Source organism: Neofelis nebulosa, chromosome 13, assembly GCF_028018385.1.
Source record: "Neofelis nebulosa isolate mNeoNeb1 chromosome 13, mNeoNeb1.pri, whole genome shotgun sequence".
NCBI lineage: Eukaryota > Metazoa > Chordata > Mammalia > Carnivora > Felidae > Neofelis > Neofelis nebulosa.
Window position 1 is genome coordinate 54,710,451 of NC_080794.1, and position 18,579 is coordinate 54,729,029.

At 42.3% G+C, this 18,579-nt stretch overlaps 1 protein-coding gene and 1 pseudogene across 5 annotated transcripts in view; one reads left to right on the top strand and one right to left on the bottom strand.

Moving 5' to 3' along the window:
• The window catches only part of BMS1 (BMS1 ribosome biogenesis factor), a 58,591-nt gene extending 41,582 nt beyond the window's left edge, over positions 1 to 17,009 (bottom strand). For 2 of the 5 annotated variants that reach the window (XM_058697121.1, XM_058697116.1), the window contains exons 1-4: positions 6,048 to 6,177; positions 4,292 to 4,501; positions 3,170 to 3,360; positions 1,403 to 1,482 (exon numbers count right to left, since the gene is read on the bottom strand). In XM_058697121.1, coding sequence (XP_058553104.1) covers positions 1,403 to 1,482; positions 3,170 to 3,360; positions 4,292 to 4,467 — 447 coding nt within the window. In that variant the 5' untranslated portion in view covers positions 4,468 to 4,501; positions 6,048 to 6,177. Of the gene's footprint in view, positions 1 to 1,402; positions 1,483 to 3,169; positions 3,361 to 4,291; positions 4,502 to 5,412; positions 5,433 to 6,047; positions 6,178 to 16,883 lie in introns of those variants that run through there. The other 3 variants (XM_058697117.1, XM_058697118.1, XM_058697119.1) reach the window with 3 other exon arrangements.
• Positions 9,444 to 18,374, top strand: LOC131492435 (striatin-3-like; annotated as a pseudogene).
• The last annotated feature ends 205 nt before the right edge of the window (positions 18,375 to 18,579 follow it).

Below are 18,579 nucleotides of genomic sequence, written 5' to 3' on the forward strand. Positions count from 1 at the left end.
TGTGGGTTTAAGCCCTGCATCGGGCTCTGCGCTGACAGCTCGGAGCCTGCTTAGGATTCTCTCTCTCTCTCTCTCTCTCTCTCTCTCTCTCTCTCTCTCTGTCTCTCTCTGCCCTTCCCCTGCTCATGCTTGCTCTCTCTCTCTCTCAAAATAAATAAGTAATCTTAAAAAAAAAGTTAATGAACATTACCACTAAATGTAATCAAAGCTACACAATTTCCATGTGCTGCATACTATCTAGATTTTTTATTATAAATTCTGACAACTTCTCAAAGGCAACTCATGTACTTATTTTGTCACAATCATTAAGAATGGAAGTTCTGGGGGCACCTGGGTGGCTGAGTCAATTAAGCGTCTGACTCTTGATTTCAGCTCAGATCATGATCTCACGGTTCATGGGTTCAAGCCCTGCATCAGGCTCTGTGCTCACAGCTCGGAGCCTGCTTAGGATTCTCTCTCTCCATCTCTCTTCGCCCCTCCCCTGATCATGCTTGCTCTCTCTCTCTCAAAATAAATAAATAAACTTCAAAGAAAAAGAACTTAATGAACATTACCATTAAATGCAATCAAAGCTACACAATTTCCATATGCTGCATACTGTCTAGATTTTTTATCATAAATTCTGACAACTTCTCCAAGGCAACTCATGTACTTATTTTGTCATAATCATTAAGAATGGAGGTTCTGGGGGCACCTGGGTGGCTCAGTCAATTAAGCATCTGACTCTTGATTTCAGCTCAGGTCATGATCTCATGGTTTGTGGTTTCGAGCCCTGTGTCGGGCTCTGTGCTGACAGTGCAGAGCCTGCTTAGGATTCTCTCTCTCCCTCTCTCTCTGCCCCACTCCCAACTCACTTGTGCGTGCTCTCTCTCTCTCTCTCAAAATAAATTTAAAAAAAGCTAAAAAGAAAAAAGAACAAAGGTTCTGGCACCATCAAGAGCAGAGTCCCCATCCTCAGACAAACTACTTAACTTCTAGGACCTCCATTTCATCCTATGTAAACTAGAGAAAATACCTACTTACCTCCAGGGCATACTGGGGGATTAGATGAGCTAAATTTCTAGAAAGGTGTTAGCACAGTGCCTCATAAGAGTCCAAGAAATAGTATTTACTATATTTGTATGCCAGTATGTCTATCTGTATAGCTTAATTAGCAATGATCATTAAATGTTTTCTCTGTAATTTGCTTTTAGATTTGAGAATACATTTCAATGTGCATATTCCATTTTTATTATAACAATATCATCATCATCAATTCAAACACATCTATGGTATCCCTGATTAGACTCATCATTCCTTTAATAATCATAAGCCTTTCTTTCCTTCAACATAAGATATAAAATAATCTACCACATTGCTGTTAAGTCCTCCTCAGAAATTCAGACTGTCCCTACTGACTTACCAAATCTGCCACTTTAGCCAGATCAATCATCATATTAATGTCACACCCACATTCAATGATGGTAAGTCTGCGCTTTTTACCTATAAAAGACAAAAAGTTTCCTTCTAAAAAAATCTTGGAAAAATGTAGCTATTAACGCTAATTACTATTTTAAATTGGGTCCAGTAAAGTACCATACACACGTACAGAAAGTATGCCAGAAGTTCAATTTTATAAGAGAAAACTAATAAATTCCATCTTCGTTTTCTTGCTATCTATATTCTTTAATTATAAATAATACCAAAAGTCTATGTACAAGAATAAAGTGCTCAAATAGGGAAAATTCTGACTGGAATGGACAGACAAGAAAGCTTCATGCTGACCGTGATCCTGCTGTTCAGCAGCAGGCCAACATTTCGTTCTTTATCAAAGTTTCCCATGTTCTCACTATAGCTAAAAACATCCTCAAACCCAACGTAACAGAATCTTCATGGAACAATCGTTATTTCTAAATTAAAAGAAATCAGTCTGCTACTCTTGATCTCAGAGTCAGGAGTTTGAGCCCCAAGTTGGAGTTAGAGATTACTTAAAAAAAAAAATTAGGGTGTCTGGGTAGCTCAATTATGAAGCATCTGATTTCAGCTCAGGTCATAACCTCACAGTTTGTGAGTTCAAGCCCTGCTGTAGGTGAGCACGAGCCCCACATCGGATGAGCACAAGCCCAGCTTCAGGTGAGATTGAGCCTTGCTTCAGGTGAGCTTGAGCCTTGCTTCAGGTGAGCTCGAACCCCACTTCTAGTAAACATGAGCCCCACTCTGGGTGAGCCCTGCTCCTCTCTCTCACTATCCCTTGTGGGATTCTCTCCCCCTGCCTCTCTCTCTCTCTCTGCACCTCACTCACTTGTGCCCTCTTTCTCTCTCAAAAAGAAAAAAAATTTAAAAAAAAAAAAATGGGGCACCTGGCTGATTTAGCCAGAGCATGCAACTCTTGATCTCAGAGTCATGAGTTCAAGCCCCACGATGGGGGTAGAGTTTACTTAAAACAAAAACAAAACAAACAAAAAAAAAACAGTAAGAAAGAAATAAAAATCAGTTAAAATGATAGAAATGCCTTTAAGATAAAGAAAAGTCTCAATCCAACTACATTACTGCTACAGTAAGAATTTCAGAAGCACCTAGCTGACTCAGTAGGTGGAGTGTGCGACTCTTGATCTCAGGGTTGTGAGTTTGAGCCCCATGTTGGGTAAAGAGATTACTTAAAAATAAAATCTTTTTTTTTTTTTTTTTTTTTTTAAATAAAATCTTTAAAACACCAACACCACCACCAACAAAGAAATCTTAGATTCTTCCACTGACATTTTGGGAATGTGTTTCACTTTCCCTCAAACAGAAATGTCACCATCTCCCAGAGCAGGCAGATTCTCACAGAAAAAGAGAGGAAAACTCCCTCACTTCCGTAACAATGTGGCTTCATGAGGGCAAGTAGGTATGCCTGACATACTAGAGATACTCACTCCCTGTTAAAAGAAGGTGGTCACCAGGACCAACCCAGGGTGCCCAGGCCTGCTAAACCTTTCATAGATAGCAAATCCATGTAGCAGTGAGAATAGGGTATACATCTACATCGTTATTATTTTTGGGAATCTATCCTTTTCTGAAGCTACAGCCAACTCAGCACAAGAGAGGTAATATGAAGTGACAATATTACTTTAACATTTAGAAATGTTCAACAAAGCCAAGCCTGTCCTTCAGACATATGCCATATCAGCCTGGGGTAGCATGCTCCTACCTGACACGATCGTAACAGGGCCTCTGATCTCTGTCAGTTTCTGCCTAGTGAAGTTCCGAATTAGGCACTGGATCAAAGTGCTCTTTCCAACTTTTGGAGGCCCCATCACCACTACCACTATTGGTGGGGGCTCTAATGGAGTTCGATCAACCACCGGAATGTGATGCTTTTTGGTCTTCAAATCCTGAGTCCTATTTGTAACAAGAAAAAAAAAAAAAGTAAATCCACTTTCAAAATATGAAGGACATCATCCTTATAAATAAAGATTTTTAAAAAGACAGCAGAACAGACAACATGGATACAACTAATTGGTTAACTTCTAGGCCCAATCCAAATGACCCCTTCAGTAAATACATAACAAACTGACTTTGACAATACAAAGTACTGAAAACTACACACAAATTAAATCTAATTGTTTTACTAGATGACTGTAATAGTTTAAAAAAAAAAAAAGGTAAACATGCAGGCAGAAGATCAAAATGAATAGCAGCAGAGGCTTTCAAGTTAAATTTGGCTCTCCTATAAGGAGAATTTAATTCAGCAATGTTTAAAGTACACTGCCTCGCATATAATAAGGACTCATTAAATAAAGCTACTCATTACTATGAGTTATATGAAACAAATTCAGAAAAAAACACAAGCACACCTATTACTACAGAACAAACAAATTCTATAAAGAAAAACTCAGAAGCTTTTCTCTTGGGCAAAAAAAAGCCAATCAACAGGCTGATACTGGAGGCAAAGTGACTTCCACAGGGAAGACTACATGTTCCCATTTTAGTAAAAGGAATATCGCATGTATCTTCATGTCCTTCAAAGTTGTTACAGACTCAGGAATCCAAGCATCATCTGGGGAGGTGCCTTGGTGGCTCAGTTGGTTAAGTGTCTGACTCTTGGTTTCGGCTCAGGTCATGATCTCACAGCTTTGTGGGTTCGAGCCCCACATCAGGTTCTGCCCTGGCAGTGTGGGGCCAGCTTGGGATTCTCTCTCTCTCTCTCTCTCTCTGCCCCTCCCTCACTTGTGCTGTCTCTGTCTCTCTCAATATAAATGAATAAAACCTTAAAAATAAATAAAAATAAAAAGGATAAATGGAACAACAGCTAGATCCCAGCTAAACATACCTGTGAAAAGATCGAGCCATCCGCACAGCAGACTGTACTGCAAAGGCTTTGGGGTTTCTCTTCCGGGCATCTTCCTCATCTCCAATTTGGAGATCCTGCAGATGCCGTTTCTTCTTCTTCTCAGCTTTGGGCCCACTGTTTTTCTTTCTGTGTTTCTTCTGGTCCTTAGTCTCCATAGTGGCTTTTTACCAATTCACAAGTAACTCTAACCTACATTGATGAGGCAGGGATGGGGGAAGCATTTTACAATCCAGACAACACCCAAGGAAAAAGAGTAAATTTCATTTATTTCTTTAGGAAGAAATATGTGTTCACACAAGGATAGAAACTGCTTAATACTATCCCTAATTTCATTTCTCTGTTATGCTAGAATTAGATCTGTTAGTTACTTCTGCTTAAATTACTTTTTATTCATCTTAAGTGTCTATATCAGCACTGCCCATTTCTTCAATGATGCAAATACTCCATTATATCTATACTTTCACAGTGGCCACTAACCACATGTGGCTTTGAGAATTTAAAATGTATCCAGTAAAACTGAAACACTGAAATTGTATATAATTTTAGTTAATTCCATTCTAAATTTAAATAGCCATATGTGACTAGTAGTTACCATACTGGACAGCTCAGCACCTAATATCAATTGGACTAATGAAGTGGTTTCCAAGCTTAAAGTATTTTGAAGACATTTTTCTTTTTAAAACTTAAAGCATTTTAATGAACCTCCAACACGATAGCAGTGTTACTTTCTAGTACCTGTTGATACTGTAAAATTTTTAAATTATAATAATCACGTATATACATTTAAACAAAAACAGTAACATCTACATGTGTAAGATATGGCTGGTTGTGGAGGATGCCTGGAGACCACACGGATTTGCAGAAACTCTTACAAAGATTTCTGAGCATCCCGGAATTCATGGCCCATTAATGAGAACCACCGGATTTAGTGAGCTTTTTAAGGAAACCAGGCTGTATACAATCTGAGCGCTTGGTTAATTAAAACAAAACAAAAAGTCTCTTCACTCAGTTAAGGCACTGAATTAATTTCAGCTCAATAAATACTCGTGTCTGCCTATGATGTACGAGGCATTTTGCCAGGAGGGGACTACAGCTGTTACCTGACTAGCAAAGGAAATCCAAACCACTATCTTCCATGCCACACATTAAGGGCGAAGTCAGAAGGCTGCACTTAGGCGATCAGAGATTTCCCACGGGCACGCACCAGCGCAAACAGAAAGTCCACGTATATACCAGCATAACGTCAAGAAACACTACCCAGGAGTGAGGGGAGCCGAGTTCAGGGAACGCTTTGAAACTAAACAGATATGTGATTTCGGGGCATTATTTTTCTTCTCTACCTTGTTTTGGTCCCGAACTTGTACTGACACTTTTCGCACTTTCAGGACGGGGTGGGGGGAGGCGGAGAGGGATGGGAAAAGCACAACTGGGAATCAACAGATGTAGCTCAGGTCTGAGCCACCTGCTAGGATTACCCCGCCAAGAAAAAAACTTCTCACTTCTCCCTGTCACCTCCCCACCCTGTGCCGACTCTCCGCACGAATTCATTCAGCCATTCCCAACGACCTCGCAGCAAGTCTCCGGCAGGTACGACGTGTGACTCTCCACCAGAGCGCCTGAGGCGCTCTTTGGAGGCAAAGACTGTCCTGAAGGACCTCGCCAAGTGCGACTAGCAAAGCTCTTAGAACCCCAGGTCTCCCCACCACCGCCGCCTCCCCTAACCCGCGGCCGTTACCGGGTTCACAACTGCTTCTTCTCAAGTCCGCATGGACAGCGCCGGAAACGGAAATGCGCCCTACGCGCGGACTAAACACGCCGGCAGGAAACAGAGAGGCAAAAGAAAGAGACCGACGCAAGGGCGAGTCTGGGAAAAGCCTGAAGGAAGGCTCCTGATTGGCTGAGGAGGGGCGCAGGAGACCACTGCGCGCTGCGATCCAACCTGAAGCCACGCCCGTGCCGCCGCGCTTCCTGTCTGGCGGGGACAGCCGCCGCACTGCAAATACTGGGATTTAGAGTCCCATGCATCCCGCTTGCCCGGGATCCCAGGAGGCTGTGCTGACAGTGCGGCCTGGAGTTCGTTCGTTGGTGCAGGATGAAAGACGAAGTAATATATTTAGTCCTGGTCAACCGGAGTCACGGCACCCGTCCCCTCTAAATGCCAATGGCATCGCGTCCCTCCGTGGCCTAATGGAATATCCTACGGTTGGGAGTCTCTCTGACATATTTGCCTGCCCTTCCTTAAAGATGACAAGAGCTGGAGGCGCCTGGGTGGCTCAGTCGGTTAAGCGTCCGACTTCAGCTCAGGTTATGATCTCACAGTCCGTAAGTTCAAGCCCTGCGTTGGGCTCTGTGCTGACAGCTTAGATCCTGGATCCTGGTTCAGATTCTGTGTCTCGTCTCTCTCTGCCTCTCCCCTCCTCATGCTCTGCCTCTCTGTGTCGCAAAAATAAATAAAACCATTTAAAAAAATTTTTTTAAAGATAACAAGGGCTGACCATTTCTCAGACTTTTTTTTTTTTAATGTTTTATTTATTCTTGAGAGAGAGTACAAGCGGGGGAGGGGCAGAGCGAGAGAGGAACACCCAATCCTAGCAGGCTCCAGGCTCTGAGCTGTCAGCACAGAGCCGATGCTAGACTAGACCTCATAAGCCGTGAGATCACAACCTGAGCCGAAGTCCACGCCCAACCGATTGAGCCACCCAGGAGCCCCTCTCGGACTTCTTTAGTGCTGTAATTCCCGGGTTTTGCCAGCACCAACAGACTCAGGGAAGTGACAAACATCATCAGTTTTTACTGGACCATTCCCATCATAAAATATGCAGCTATTTCTCTCCTCTTCCAAAACAAACTCCTCTCGGTTCCATTTTCTGTAACAGACACCACACCTTTTCTCCGTGCCCCTTTGTAGCAAAATTTCATAAAAGAATTGTCAATATGTTCTCCAGTTTCTCTCCTCCTATTCTCTATTAGATTCTCTGCGCCCAGCACACCACCAACAATCTTGGCTGCTCCTTCTCAGTAGCCTTTGCTGAAGATTCTTCCACTCCTACCTGACATGCTTAAGTTAAAGACAACCCACAGGGCTCAGCCTTTGGTCTTCTTTTGTGTCTATACTTATTTCCTAGGTGATCTCATTCTGTGGTGTGATTTTACATGTCACCTGTATCAGTTAATGTATCTCGGCTACAAATTCATTCTTCATTGCCTACTTCACAAACATTTTTCCTTTGACGCTGGCATATATGTTAAGTTTTGTCAGTAGAGGGCAGTGGAGAGACCTTGTAGGAGCAAGCTTTCTGGTCCTGCTCTGCTCCTTGGTCAGGATTCTGTAGATGGGTCATTTCTCCAGGGCCAGCTCCTCCAGTTTGTGGTGGCCAGCAGTGCTCCACTCTTTCTCCACGTTCCTCCACCTCTTGGCATTTTTGTCATGGAGTGACTCCCCTGAGACACTTACCTTTTCCGTAGCACCCAGAGAGGGATTTCCAAGTTCCAGTGGTGCAGCATCATAGGGACCACCCTGACACCCGTGGGCCATGGCCATACCCCTTCAATGAGGTCTAGCTCTCCACAGATGGAGGTTGGGGGTGAGGAATGGGATTGTTCCCGGGCCCTCTATCTCTGTCCTAGGGTAGTAGCTACTCCTCAAATCTGCTATTCTTAATATTCTTTAGAGTTCTCTTCTTACTAGCCCATACCCCATTGCTCCAATCCCCTGTTGTAGCTAGTAAGTTTTAATGTAAACTTTCCCTGTTCAAATTACAGTGTAGTTTCTCTTTCCTAATTAGACCTTTAAAATACACCATCATTTGCCAACAACTCCCATATTTATATCAATGACTCAGACCTCTTTCTTGAACCCCAGCTGCCTCCCTCACATATCTATTTGGATGTATAATAGACATTTCAAATGTAACACGCCCAAAGAAAACCCATGATCTCTCTCAAACTGGCCATCCAGTTTTTTATCTCAGTTGATGACTGTTCTAGCCATGAAGTTGATTAGGCCCAACACTTCAGACACATCCTTGTCTCCTCTCTTTTTCTAGCCTCCATATCCAACCTATCAGGAAATTCCTATTAACTCTACCTTCAAAATGCAACCGCAGGGCACCTGAGTGGCTCAGTCAGTTAAACGTCCAACTTTTGATTTTGGCTCAGGTCAGGATCTCTTGTTTCATGAGACTGAGCCCCAAGTAGGGCTCTGCACTGACTGTGTGGAGCCTGCTTGGGATTCTCTCTCCCCCCTCTCTCTCTGCCCCTTCTCTGCTGTCTTTCTAAGATAAATAAATAAATTTAATTTTTTTTTAAAAGACATGTACAAGAGTGTTCATAGCATTGTCCAAACTGGGAAAAAGCCAAAAGTCCATCAGCAAAAGCATGACTAAACTATAGTATATTGATACAATGGAATAATATGTAACAATGAAAATAAACTACCATGAGCAACAATATAGATGATATTTAGCAAAAGAAGCCAGACACAAAGGAGAACATATATGTTCCTATTTATATAGTCTGAAACTAGGCAGAATTGACATATGGCAATGGAAGTCAGGATAATTGTTCCTTTTGTAGAGGAGGGGAATATATGAGTGGGAGGGGTCTTGCAGACAGCTCTGGAGTGCCTAGTAGTGAGTGTTCTGTTTCTTCATCTGGTGCTAGTTTCTGGGTTGTTGACTTTGTAATTATTGAGCCATACACTTGGGCTTTGTGTATTTTCAGAATGTATATTCTATTCATGTTTACAAGTCATGTATTTTTTTAGTCAATAAATTGCCATTTTAGGTTCTTTGCCCATTTTTCTTTCCCTTTAATACTTAATTATGGATTAAGATTCCCCATTTATATTTAGGAACCTTCCAGAGATTGCTGAGGGGCTCTTACAGAAAGCGGTTCTTAGCCTACTGGGGGCAATAGATCCCTTGGAGAATTTTATGCATGTCCAGAAAAATTCACTTTTTCACCCTCATATACAGTTGTTAAAATTTCACACATTTCTGGACCCATGAAAGCCTACCATAGCCCAGATTAAAGTTTTCCAAAGTCTAATTCTAAAATTCTCAGGAGTTCTCCTACAGGAAGAGGAGCAGGTATCCAGCACTGGGCAGGCCTTCTGGGCAGTGGGCCAGGCATGAGGCAGGGCATCCCTAGCGCACAGAGGCAGACCTGGGAGAATGGACAACAGTAAGTGAGGTCCTTATTCATGTCAGCTTATTGAGGTCAGGCTGTTCACCTTCACGGAAACAGCTAAGGTTGAGCATGGCTTCACTGGATGATTTCTGGGCCAGTTCTTGTCAGTGGGATGACTGTGTTCAAAGTTTACCATGAGCACGCTATGGTCAGGCAGGGGCACCCAGACAAAGTGCGTCAGGTTATGTGGCCACCAGCTCAGTCTCTATGGCAGCATAAAGATGCTGTGCACAAAGGACAAAACCATCTCTACTTTGTGGGTCTTCCATTTGCAAGAAAAGGACATGTATCCCTGGTAAGGAGAAGTGCTCAGGGTGATAGAAGTCAGTACAGGACAAGCACTACTCCTTGGGGCTCCTTACTTGTAAACTCAAGGCAAGCTTCATGAGAGCAATTTCAAAAACAGGCTGGAGGACTTGGGGAGGTGGAATTGGAAGAGCTGATGGCCACAGTGAGTAAGAGGATGCTCTAGGGCCATGGTCTTCAAATCTAGCACACATCAGAATCTCCTGTGGGGCTCATTAAAACATAGATTGACAGGGGTGCCTGGGTGGCTCAGTCGGTTGAGCATCCGACTTCAGCTCAGGTCATGATCTCACGGTTTGTGGGTTCAAGCCCCGCCTCAGGCTCTGTGCTGACAGCTCGGAGCCTGGAGCCTGCTGCGGATTCTGTGTCTCCCTCTCTCTCTGCCCCTAACCCACCGCATTCTGTCTCTGTCTCTCTCAAAAATAAATAAACGTTAAAAAACTTAAAAAAACAAACAAACATAGATTGACAGTCCCATTGGAGTTCTGATTCAGAAGTGCTTGGGTAGGGCCTGAGGATTTGCATTTTAAGAAGTTCCCGGGTGAAGCTGACGCTGCTGGTCCTGGGACCAGCATTGAGAGCCACCAGTCTACAGGATTTTGGGTTTCCAGGAGTCCCCGCCTTTGTGGATGTGTTGCCTATCCTGTTGATCTTGGAGACTCAGGTCCTGCCCATAATTGTGGCTTACCAAATCCTTCTTTATGGTACAAAGGATGACCAGGAGCCAGTAAGAACCATTTCCTGGTTGCAGCAGAAGCCAGCCAAATGCTCCTAGCTGCACAATTCATCTTTCAGTGGCCTCGGTCTTCTCTCCTCTCCTCTCAGTTGCACCTGCTGGGGAATGAGGTGTGGATCTGGCCTAATAAGCCCTGTCATTCACTGTGGGAGGCAGGTCACGCAGCTGCACTGGCCTCAGGTCCTAAGTTGTTAGGTAGGTGAGGGCAGGCAGGTGCTCACAAGAGCTGTGCACACTCATACACAGTCAGGGTCAGACACCTGGACATGCACCATGACTCAGGCCACAGGGGGCAGGTCCAGCAGCTCTAGGGGTCCAATTCACCTCTGCGGTCCTTAGTTAAGCAGCATATCCAGTTTGTAGAGAGAAGAGCAAGACTAAGAGAGTCTGAACACCGCTTTGTTCTTCAGTACTATAACCCTGAGCTCTCTTGCTTAACCCAGAGCCCTTGCTTTCTCCAGCGAGCTGCCCACCAGGGCACACCGTGAGAAGTGCTAGGATAGGAGGACTCAGGGCAAAGTCACCTGCCAGAGTGTGTGCGAGGTGGCATCAGGCCTGCTGCCTCTGGGAGCCTGGATGAATCTAAAGGAGAGAGAGAGGTGGGCCATGACCAGTCAGGTGGAGCTGTGCATCTTGGCCATGGGCCCACCAGGCCCCTGCTCCCCCTTTTCATCCTAATAATATCCATGAATGCCCACTGGGTACCAGGCTCTGATGATCTAGAAGCCATAGGGACAGCCCTGCCTTTAGGGACCCCACAGCCTTGTTGAAAAGAGCAGACACATTATGGATACCTACAAAAATGAAGTGGAAATAAATCAAGAGAGAAAACCACCACTTATTTGGGGAGCACTCAGGAGGGACATCCAGGTGTGCCCTTCCAGCTGCTTCGTTCCTCCGAGAAGCAGCCTAGGGCCCCTCGGCCTCTGATCAGGTGCATGTAGGTCTGAAGCAGAGCACATTTTATGCGGTGAAGGCCTGCCAGCTTGCTCTTCAACACTAGATTTCACCACCTGAGGAGAGCTCAGGCATCATACATAGTCCTTGGAGACATGAGCTCAGAAGATTGGATTCCCAAATATATTTTATGTATGTATATATAACTGATATATAAAAAAATCAATGATATATTAATATATATGTTCTATTATTACTTCCTATTACATTTCACATATTACCAGACCAATTTTGTATGTTCTACTTTTTTATGCTTTCCTTTTGCCTGACTGACCTTGACTCTTGATATTTTATTTTGTAAATTACAGTGACTGTTTTTAGACTCATAGTACGGAAGGGGGTAGTCATCAGAATCATCTGAGGAGCTTTTTTTTTTCTTTTGACAATCCATGTGTCTCTTTGTCTCTTTTATCTGAAATTCTCATTAAAATAGTCTAGGGTACAGCTCAGTCTTGGTTATTTAAATTATATATCCCCCAGGTCATTGAGATATGCACATCTAATTTAGAAGAAAAACAATCACATTCTGTAATAGAGCATCTTTAAATATTTCCTAAACATCTTTATCATCAATTTCTCTCACCCACGCAATAAGAATAGTAACCTTTGACCAATTTTTATGAAAAGCTAATTCTTTGTTCTCTTGTATTTTACAGTACTATCCTTCAATTTCCTGTTCTCTCTTGATTTACATTGGGCTGTTGCATTCCATATTTTAGTTCTTCTATCGTTTCCTTTAAAATATTTCTTTTGTAGTTTGGCATTGTGAAGCCTTCCAAACTAGCACACTTTACTTAGACTTATTAGCACACACTTTCTCCCATTAATGGTTTTATTGGTTTGCTGACCTAATGCTAGCCCCATCCCATGTTTATGTCATTGGCTTTTCAAACATAATGTTTCTCATTCAACAATTATTCTGTTTGTTTATGTGTCATTTCTTTTGAGTCATTGGATGTCTGAGAAAATCTTGGTTTCTCCTACGAGGGACAATCTATTGAATTTAAAAAAATTGATGTTTGGTTTATTTGTTCTTCTTCAGGAAAACATTTGGGCTATACCGTAAGTATTGCTACTAAAATGTTTGCTTTGCAAACAAATACAAGTGATGTATTTAAAGAAAAAATTGTGAAAATAATGGAAAACTGGAACTATGATTTGTTTAGGTATGAAATTCTATGTCAAATTTTCCCACACCATTATTATCTTGTTTTTCTTAAAGCTTATTTTATTTATTTTGAGAGAGAGAAAGAGAATCTCAAGCAGGCCCCACACTGTCAGCACAGAACCCAATGTGGGGCTCGATCTCATGGACCGTGAGATGATGACGTGAGCTGAAATCAAGTGTCAGATACTTAACCAACTGAGCCACCCAGGTGCCCCTCACACTTTTATAGTTCTTAATGAGATGGTTACACTGGCTCCCAAATTCTCTGCAGTTCATGTAGGGACATTTGTCCAGCTTTGGGACTGTGTACTTCTTTTATCCACTTTTCATGTCTAGGAGTTCCCCCCACTACATGTTGTGCTTTCCTGAGATGAAGTCGGAGCCAGCATTCCAAGATGTCCTTGCAGCTGGTGTGGCTAGACTGTGGGCTGAGTCTGCAGCCCTAATGCTGGGGTGTCCTCACCTGAGACTAATGTTGGTGGTGGGGGAGAGCCACAGACTGCAAAGAATCTTCTGTCAGTCATGGCAACACAAGCGTTGGCCAGACCTGAATCTCTACCTCTCCTAAAGACCAATATTTACAATTAATTTCAAAAACTGTATAAATATGGAAACAGTGACAACCTTAGTAAAATACGGGAAACAAGACTTTTTCTCTGTAGCGAAGAAAAAATGCACAAAACCAATTTAGTAGATTCCTATTTAGACCATATAGAATTATAAATGCACACCTGGTACCCAGCTTCTTCTTAGCCCTAAATACATGAGTCAAATACAATCTAATCACCTAGAAAACTTGGAGAACATCTCTTGCCCTTCTCTTACCTTGGGGTGTTAAAGGGAGAAGTTAGGGTTAGGTATTGAATGACTCAGGAGTGACAGTCTGGCTCCTTCAGGTGAGTGTGATTTTTTTCTCTTATCCATTTAGTTCACAACTACATTCTCCTGCTATGGTTTAAAAGCTAAAACATAAGGTAAGGTGGGTAGGGATAGTGTTATTTTCATCTCTCTATCCCTAACTGTTCTTAGAACATTCATTATATATGAATATCTATGAACAAAATCTCCACCTTCAGAAAAATATTTTCACATAATTATTGATCACAGGCTCATGTAGCTAAGGTGTGATAACCTTTCTAGTGCCAATCCTCTCCAGAGCTGAAATGCTAGAACCCCAGGACCCCAGCACAAAACTTTATTTTCCCCCTTAAAATGACCACATAATATTGTGCTTAAAAAAATTTATACTTGCCAATTAGAAAACAGAATATAAGTAAAGACATCAAAGAGGAGATTTCCATGGGCATGAAATTACATGGCATCTGCAATGGAAGTTAGGCCCCCAACTTGCATCTACCCTGTGTTACTTGCTTCCCAATACACATTCTCTTTTTCACCAGACACCACTATTTTTTAAAAATTTTTTAATGTTTATTTATTCTTAAGAGAGCGAGCATGAGCAGGGGAGGGGCAGAGAGAGACACACACACAGAATCTGAAGCAGGCTCCAGGCTCTGAGCCATCAGCACAGAGCCTGATGCAGGGCTCGAACTCAAAAGCTGTGAAATCATGACCTGAGCCGAAGTCAGAAGGTTAAATGACTGAACCACCCAGGTGCTTCAGACACCACTATTTAGATTTTTCTCCTCAATGCTCCTCTGTTTAGTCAAGGGGGTTTCATAAGGCCTGAGCATATGCTGGAGAGAAATATATGTGGATATAATAGATGATGAGAGGATTTTCAAAAATCCAGGGAGAGAGAGTCAAAGGATGGTGACGTGTTAATACCCAACCCCTAGGCTGGAAACTTTTCCACCATCCTAAGATCATGCCTCCCTCAAAGAAAGACCCTCCTAGGAGACAGTATTAGTCAGGGTTCTCCAGAGAAACAGAACCAAGAGTACATACATACAGAGATAGAGGTAATAGGATTTATTTTAAGGAATCTGTTCATGTGATTTTGGAGGCTTGGCAAGTCCAAAATCTGATGAAGGAGGCTGGCAGACTGGAGACTAAGGCAAGAGTTGCAGTTTGAGTCTGAGGACTGTCTGCTTGAAAACCAAGAGGAGCCAATATTGCAGATGAACTCTGAAGGCAGTCTTCTGGAGAATTCCTTTTAAACCCAGGCCTTCAATTGATTGGATGAGGCCCAACCAGGAGAGCAATCTCCACCAATTTAAATGCAAATCTCACCCAGAACACTCTCAGAGAAACGTCCACAATAATATTTGACCAAATATCTCAATTCTGTGGCCCAGCCAAATTGACACATAAAATTAATCATCACCCTGCTTCTCTAGGGCATGGAAACAAGTACCATCACCCTGGGGCTTCTGCCAGGCTTCCCTTCTGGAAGATACCTACCTCCCTTAATTCCACTACATAGCTATCTCCCCATACTCACGTGGCTTGGTCTAGGGGACATCAAAGGGGCTTCAGATATAATATGAAAAAAAAGTCCGTGCATTTGTTCTATCAATGAGTACATCTGTTTTCATTCAATAAGTTGTCAATATTTTGTAAGTAATCCAGAATCTTTTGGATACCTTAATGATGAGATCTTTTGGATACCTTAATGATGAGATCTAAATTATATTTAGATCTACACTTGATGGAGACAATTATATTGCAGACCCCCAGTAGTCATGTGGGTCTAAATAATGGTGCCTAATCTACTGGTGTTGGTCTTTCCTGAAGCAGCCTTGAGACTATTAAATTTACTGTTCTGCTTATCTATTGCCATTTAACAAACAACCCCAAAACTTGGAACAACCACAAAATTTATTTTGATAGCTTTGTGCAACCCAAGATCACAAACACTTCCTCCTTTGTTTTCTTCTATAAATTTTATACTTTTAGGTTTAACACTTAGGTCTGTATCCATTTTTATCTAACTTTTATATTGTAAAAGGTAAAGATCTAAGGGTTTTTTGCATAAGAATATCTAAATGTTCCAACACCATTTGTGGAAAATACTACCCTTTCTCCATTGAATTGCCTTTGCATTTTGCTCATACAGTCCTCCATATATACTCTGGTCTATTTCTGCACTCTGTTTTCTGTCCAAGTAATATATTTGTCAACATTTATGCCACTACCACCCTGTCTTGATTGATGTAGCTTTACAAAACTCAAAACCAGGAAATCTTTTCTTTTTATATATTTTTTAATGTTTATTTATTTTTTTAAAGAGAAAAAGAGTGAGCAGGGGAGGGGCAGAGAGAGAGGGAGACACAGAATCTGAAGCAGGCTCCAGGCTGAGCTGTTAACACAGAGCCTGATGCAGGGTTCAAACTCACAAACCTGAGATCATAACCTGAGCAGAAGTCGGATGTATAAACCAACTGAGCTAGCCAGGCATCCCTCGAAACAAGGAAATCTTAATCCTCTTTGTTCTTGTTTTTCAAAGTTGTTTTCATTATTCTAGGCCCTTTACATTTCCATATGAATTTTAGAATCAGCTTCTCGATTTCTATCTTTTCACAAAAGCCTGCTGAAGCAGATGGACAAGGGCCTATAATGGCAGCTGCCAGCAGCTCCTTGCTCTGATTCACAGCAGGTATAGCAATGACCTCCCTCCCTACTCCTCTCCCAACTGGCCTCTACCCTGGCCAGCACAGGGCCACCCCTCCCCTAGCTGTAGGCATCTCACCCTGGGCCCTGGTAGCAGGAGGGACCTGGGACCTAGGAGAAACATGAGCCTTTCTCAGAGGGAGTGGGTAAAGGAAAGGGCCCTGTGATAGGCCCTAAGCTGTCCCAGACACAACAGTACTCCATCTGGGGATGGTGCCCTATATCCAGCTCTAGTGGGTTTGTCTGAAGATAGAATGGAAACACTCAGAGGTGGAAATGGGCCACGCTGCAAACCCAGATAGCATTTTTGCAAGGAGAAAGAAAAGATCAAGAAAACTTGAAGTACTTAGAATAAAGGTGTTAGCATGTGCACTAAAACAAGAAAGGGTAAAATATCACAAACTAAAATATGGCACAAAACTGAGCCATGATGGTTTGAAAATGCTATCTTTTGAATCAGAACAAACCAAAGATACAGAGGCTCCCGTAGAACCTCAGAAGATCCAGTTAGAGTGGAAGCAAGGCAGCCAGCTGTTACGATAACATCTTCAGGAAGCAGGTTACACAGATACATTCTATGTACAGTGTCAGCAGGTAAGGTCATTACTTGGACAAATTCAGAACCAAATGGAGGGATGGACTCACCTGAATGGAGGTGAGTCTTCTAAGCAAAAGGGACAAATCCAATGGTCTTTTGGTGGTGTTCCTGAGACACTGTTTCTTAGAAAATGCTGACGAGAGTGATGAAGAAGACGATAATGGCATGACTGAAGGCATCCCAGAAAGAAAAGACAAATGTCAGATGAATAAACACAAAATAGGTAATGAAGGTTTTGCTACCGACCTAATGATCCTGATACTGAGGCAGAACTGAAAGAATCTGATTTTTTAGGGACTGTTGAAGACGGTGATGGAGCTGAAGAAACTTGAGGTGCAGGGGAGGGCACAGAACCGGCTGAACCAATCACGTTTCTACCTGGAGGCGGCTAGTCATTTTTTAATGGGTTCTGATGCTAAGCGTATTGGACTTTGGAGACCTTGCAGACTTGCCAGTAATAAATCATGCAGACTATGGTTATGGCTTGTCTGGCTGTCAATAAAGATGCCTTTCAAAAGACATGGAACCCCAAGTATACACTATGGAAGCATTTTGATGGAGTACAGGCATTTGCTTTTCATCCTGTGGAACTTGTGCTGGTCACTGCCTCTGAGGACCTCTCTGAAACTTTGGAACTTAAACACACACACACACACACACACACACACACACACACACACACACAAAACGGCTCCAGCCCCAAAGAGTGCTTCTGTAGATGTAGAGCCTAGCTACACATTTAGGGTCCACACTGGCCATGTTCTGTCATTAGCTATTAGTTCTAATGGAGAACAGTGGTATAGTGGTAGTAATGATGCAACCATCTGGGGGTAGAATGTGCCTAGCCCGAATGTGGATCCATGATACATATAAACCAAATGTTTTAGCTGGCACTTTAATTGCTTATACAGATGCTGTTTGGGGTCTTGCTTATACTGGAATAAAAAAAAAAAAAGTCAGTTACTGTCTTTCTTGTTCAGCAGGTGGCACTGTTAAGTTGTGGAATCTGGAAGAAAAATTGCCAGGTATTTGCACTTACAATAGAGACAAGGCGGGTGTAATACTGAATATCGGTTCACTCTCCAGCTGGGATCCAGTCCATGTGGTGACCTCTTTCAACACTGGCAGAACAGTTAATTTATGATTTAGAAATATCAGTCATTGGTGATGTTTCATCACAGATAGATTCTGGTTTACAATTCAATAAACACATTAACAGAGTAGTAAATCATCCCATACTTCCTGTTACAAAAACTGCTAATGAAGATAGACACATCCATCAAAATTTTCACAATATAAAATGGGTAAAATGATCCATTCTATGGTAGTTCCTTTGGATGCTGTTACAAGTCTAGCAGTAGATCCTGATGGAATCTATTGAATGTCTAGAGCCGTGGTTGTTTCATTAGATTGTGGAATCTAGACAGCACATAGGAAGATACTTGGTAAATCAACATGTTATACTGCTTGCCATCCACCAAAAGCATGCATTGCCAGGGCAGAGGCTGATACCCTTGCCAAAATATTTGTATGAATCAACAAAAACTTGCATCACAACAACAGATGTGCTTAGACAGAAAGAGGATTTTTTTGTTGTTGTCAACTACTGGATTTTCTGTATAGATGATCATGTTTCTGTGAAGATAGTATTACTTATACAATGTGGATGCGTTCTGTTTCTTCTCTGCATTATCGTACTAACTAAAATCCCTGGTACAATGTTCAATGGAAGTGATGAG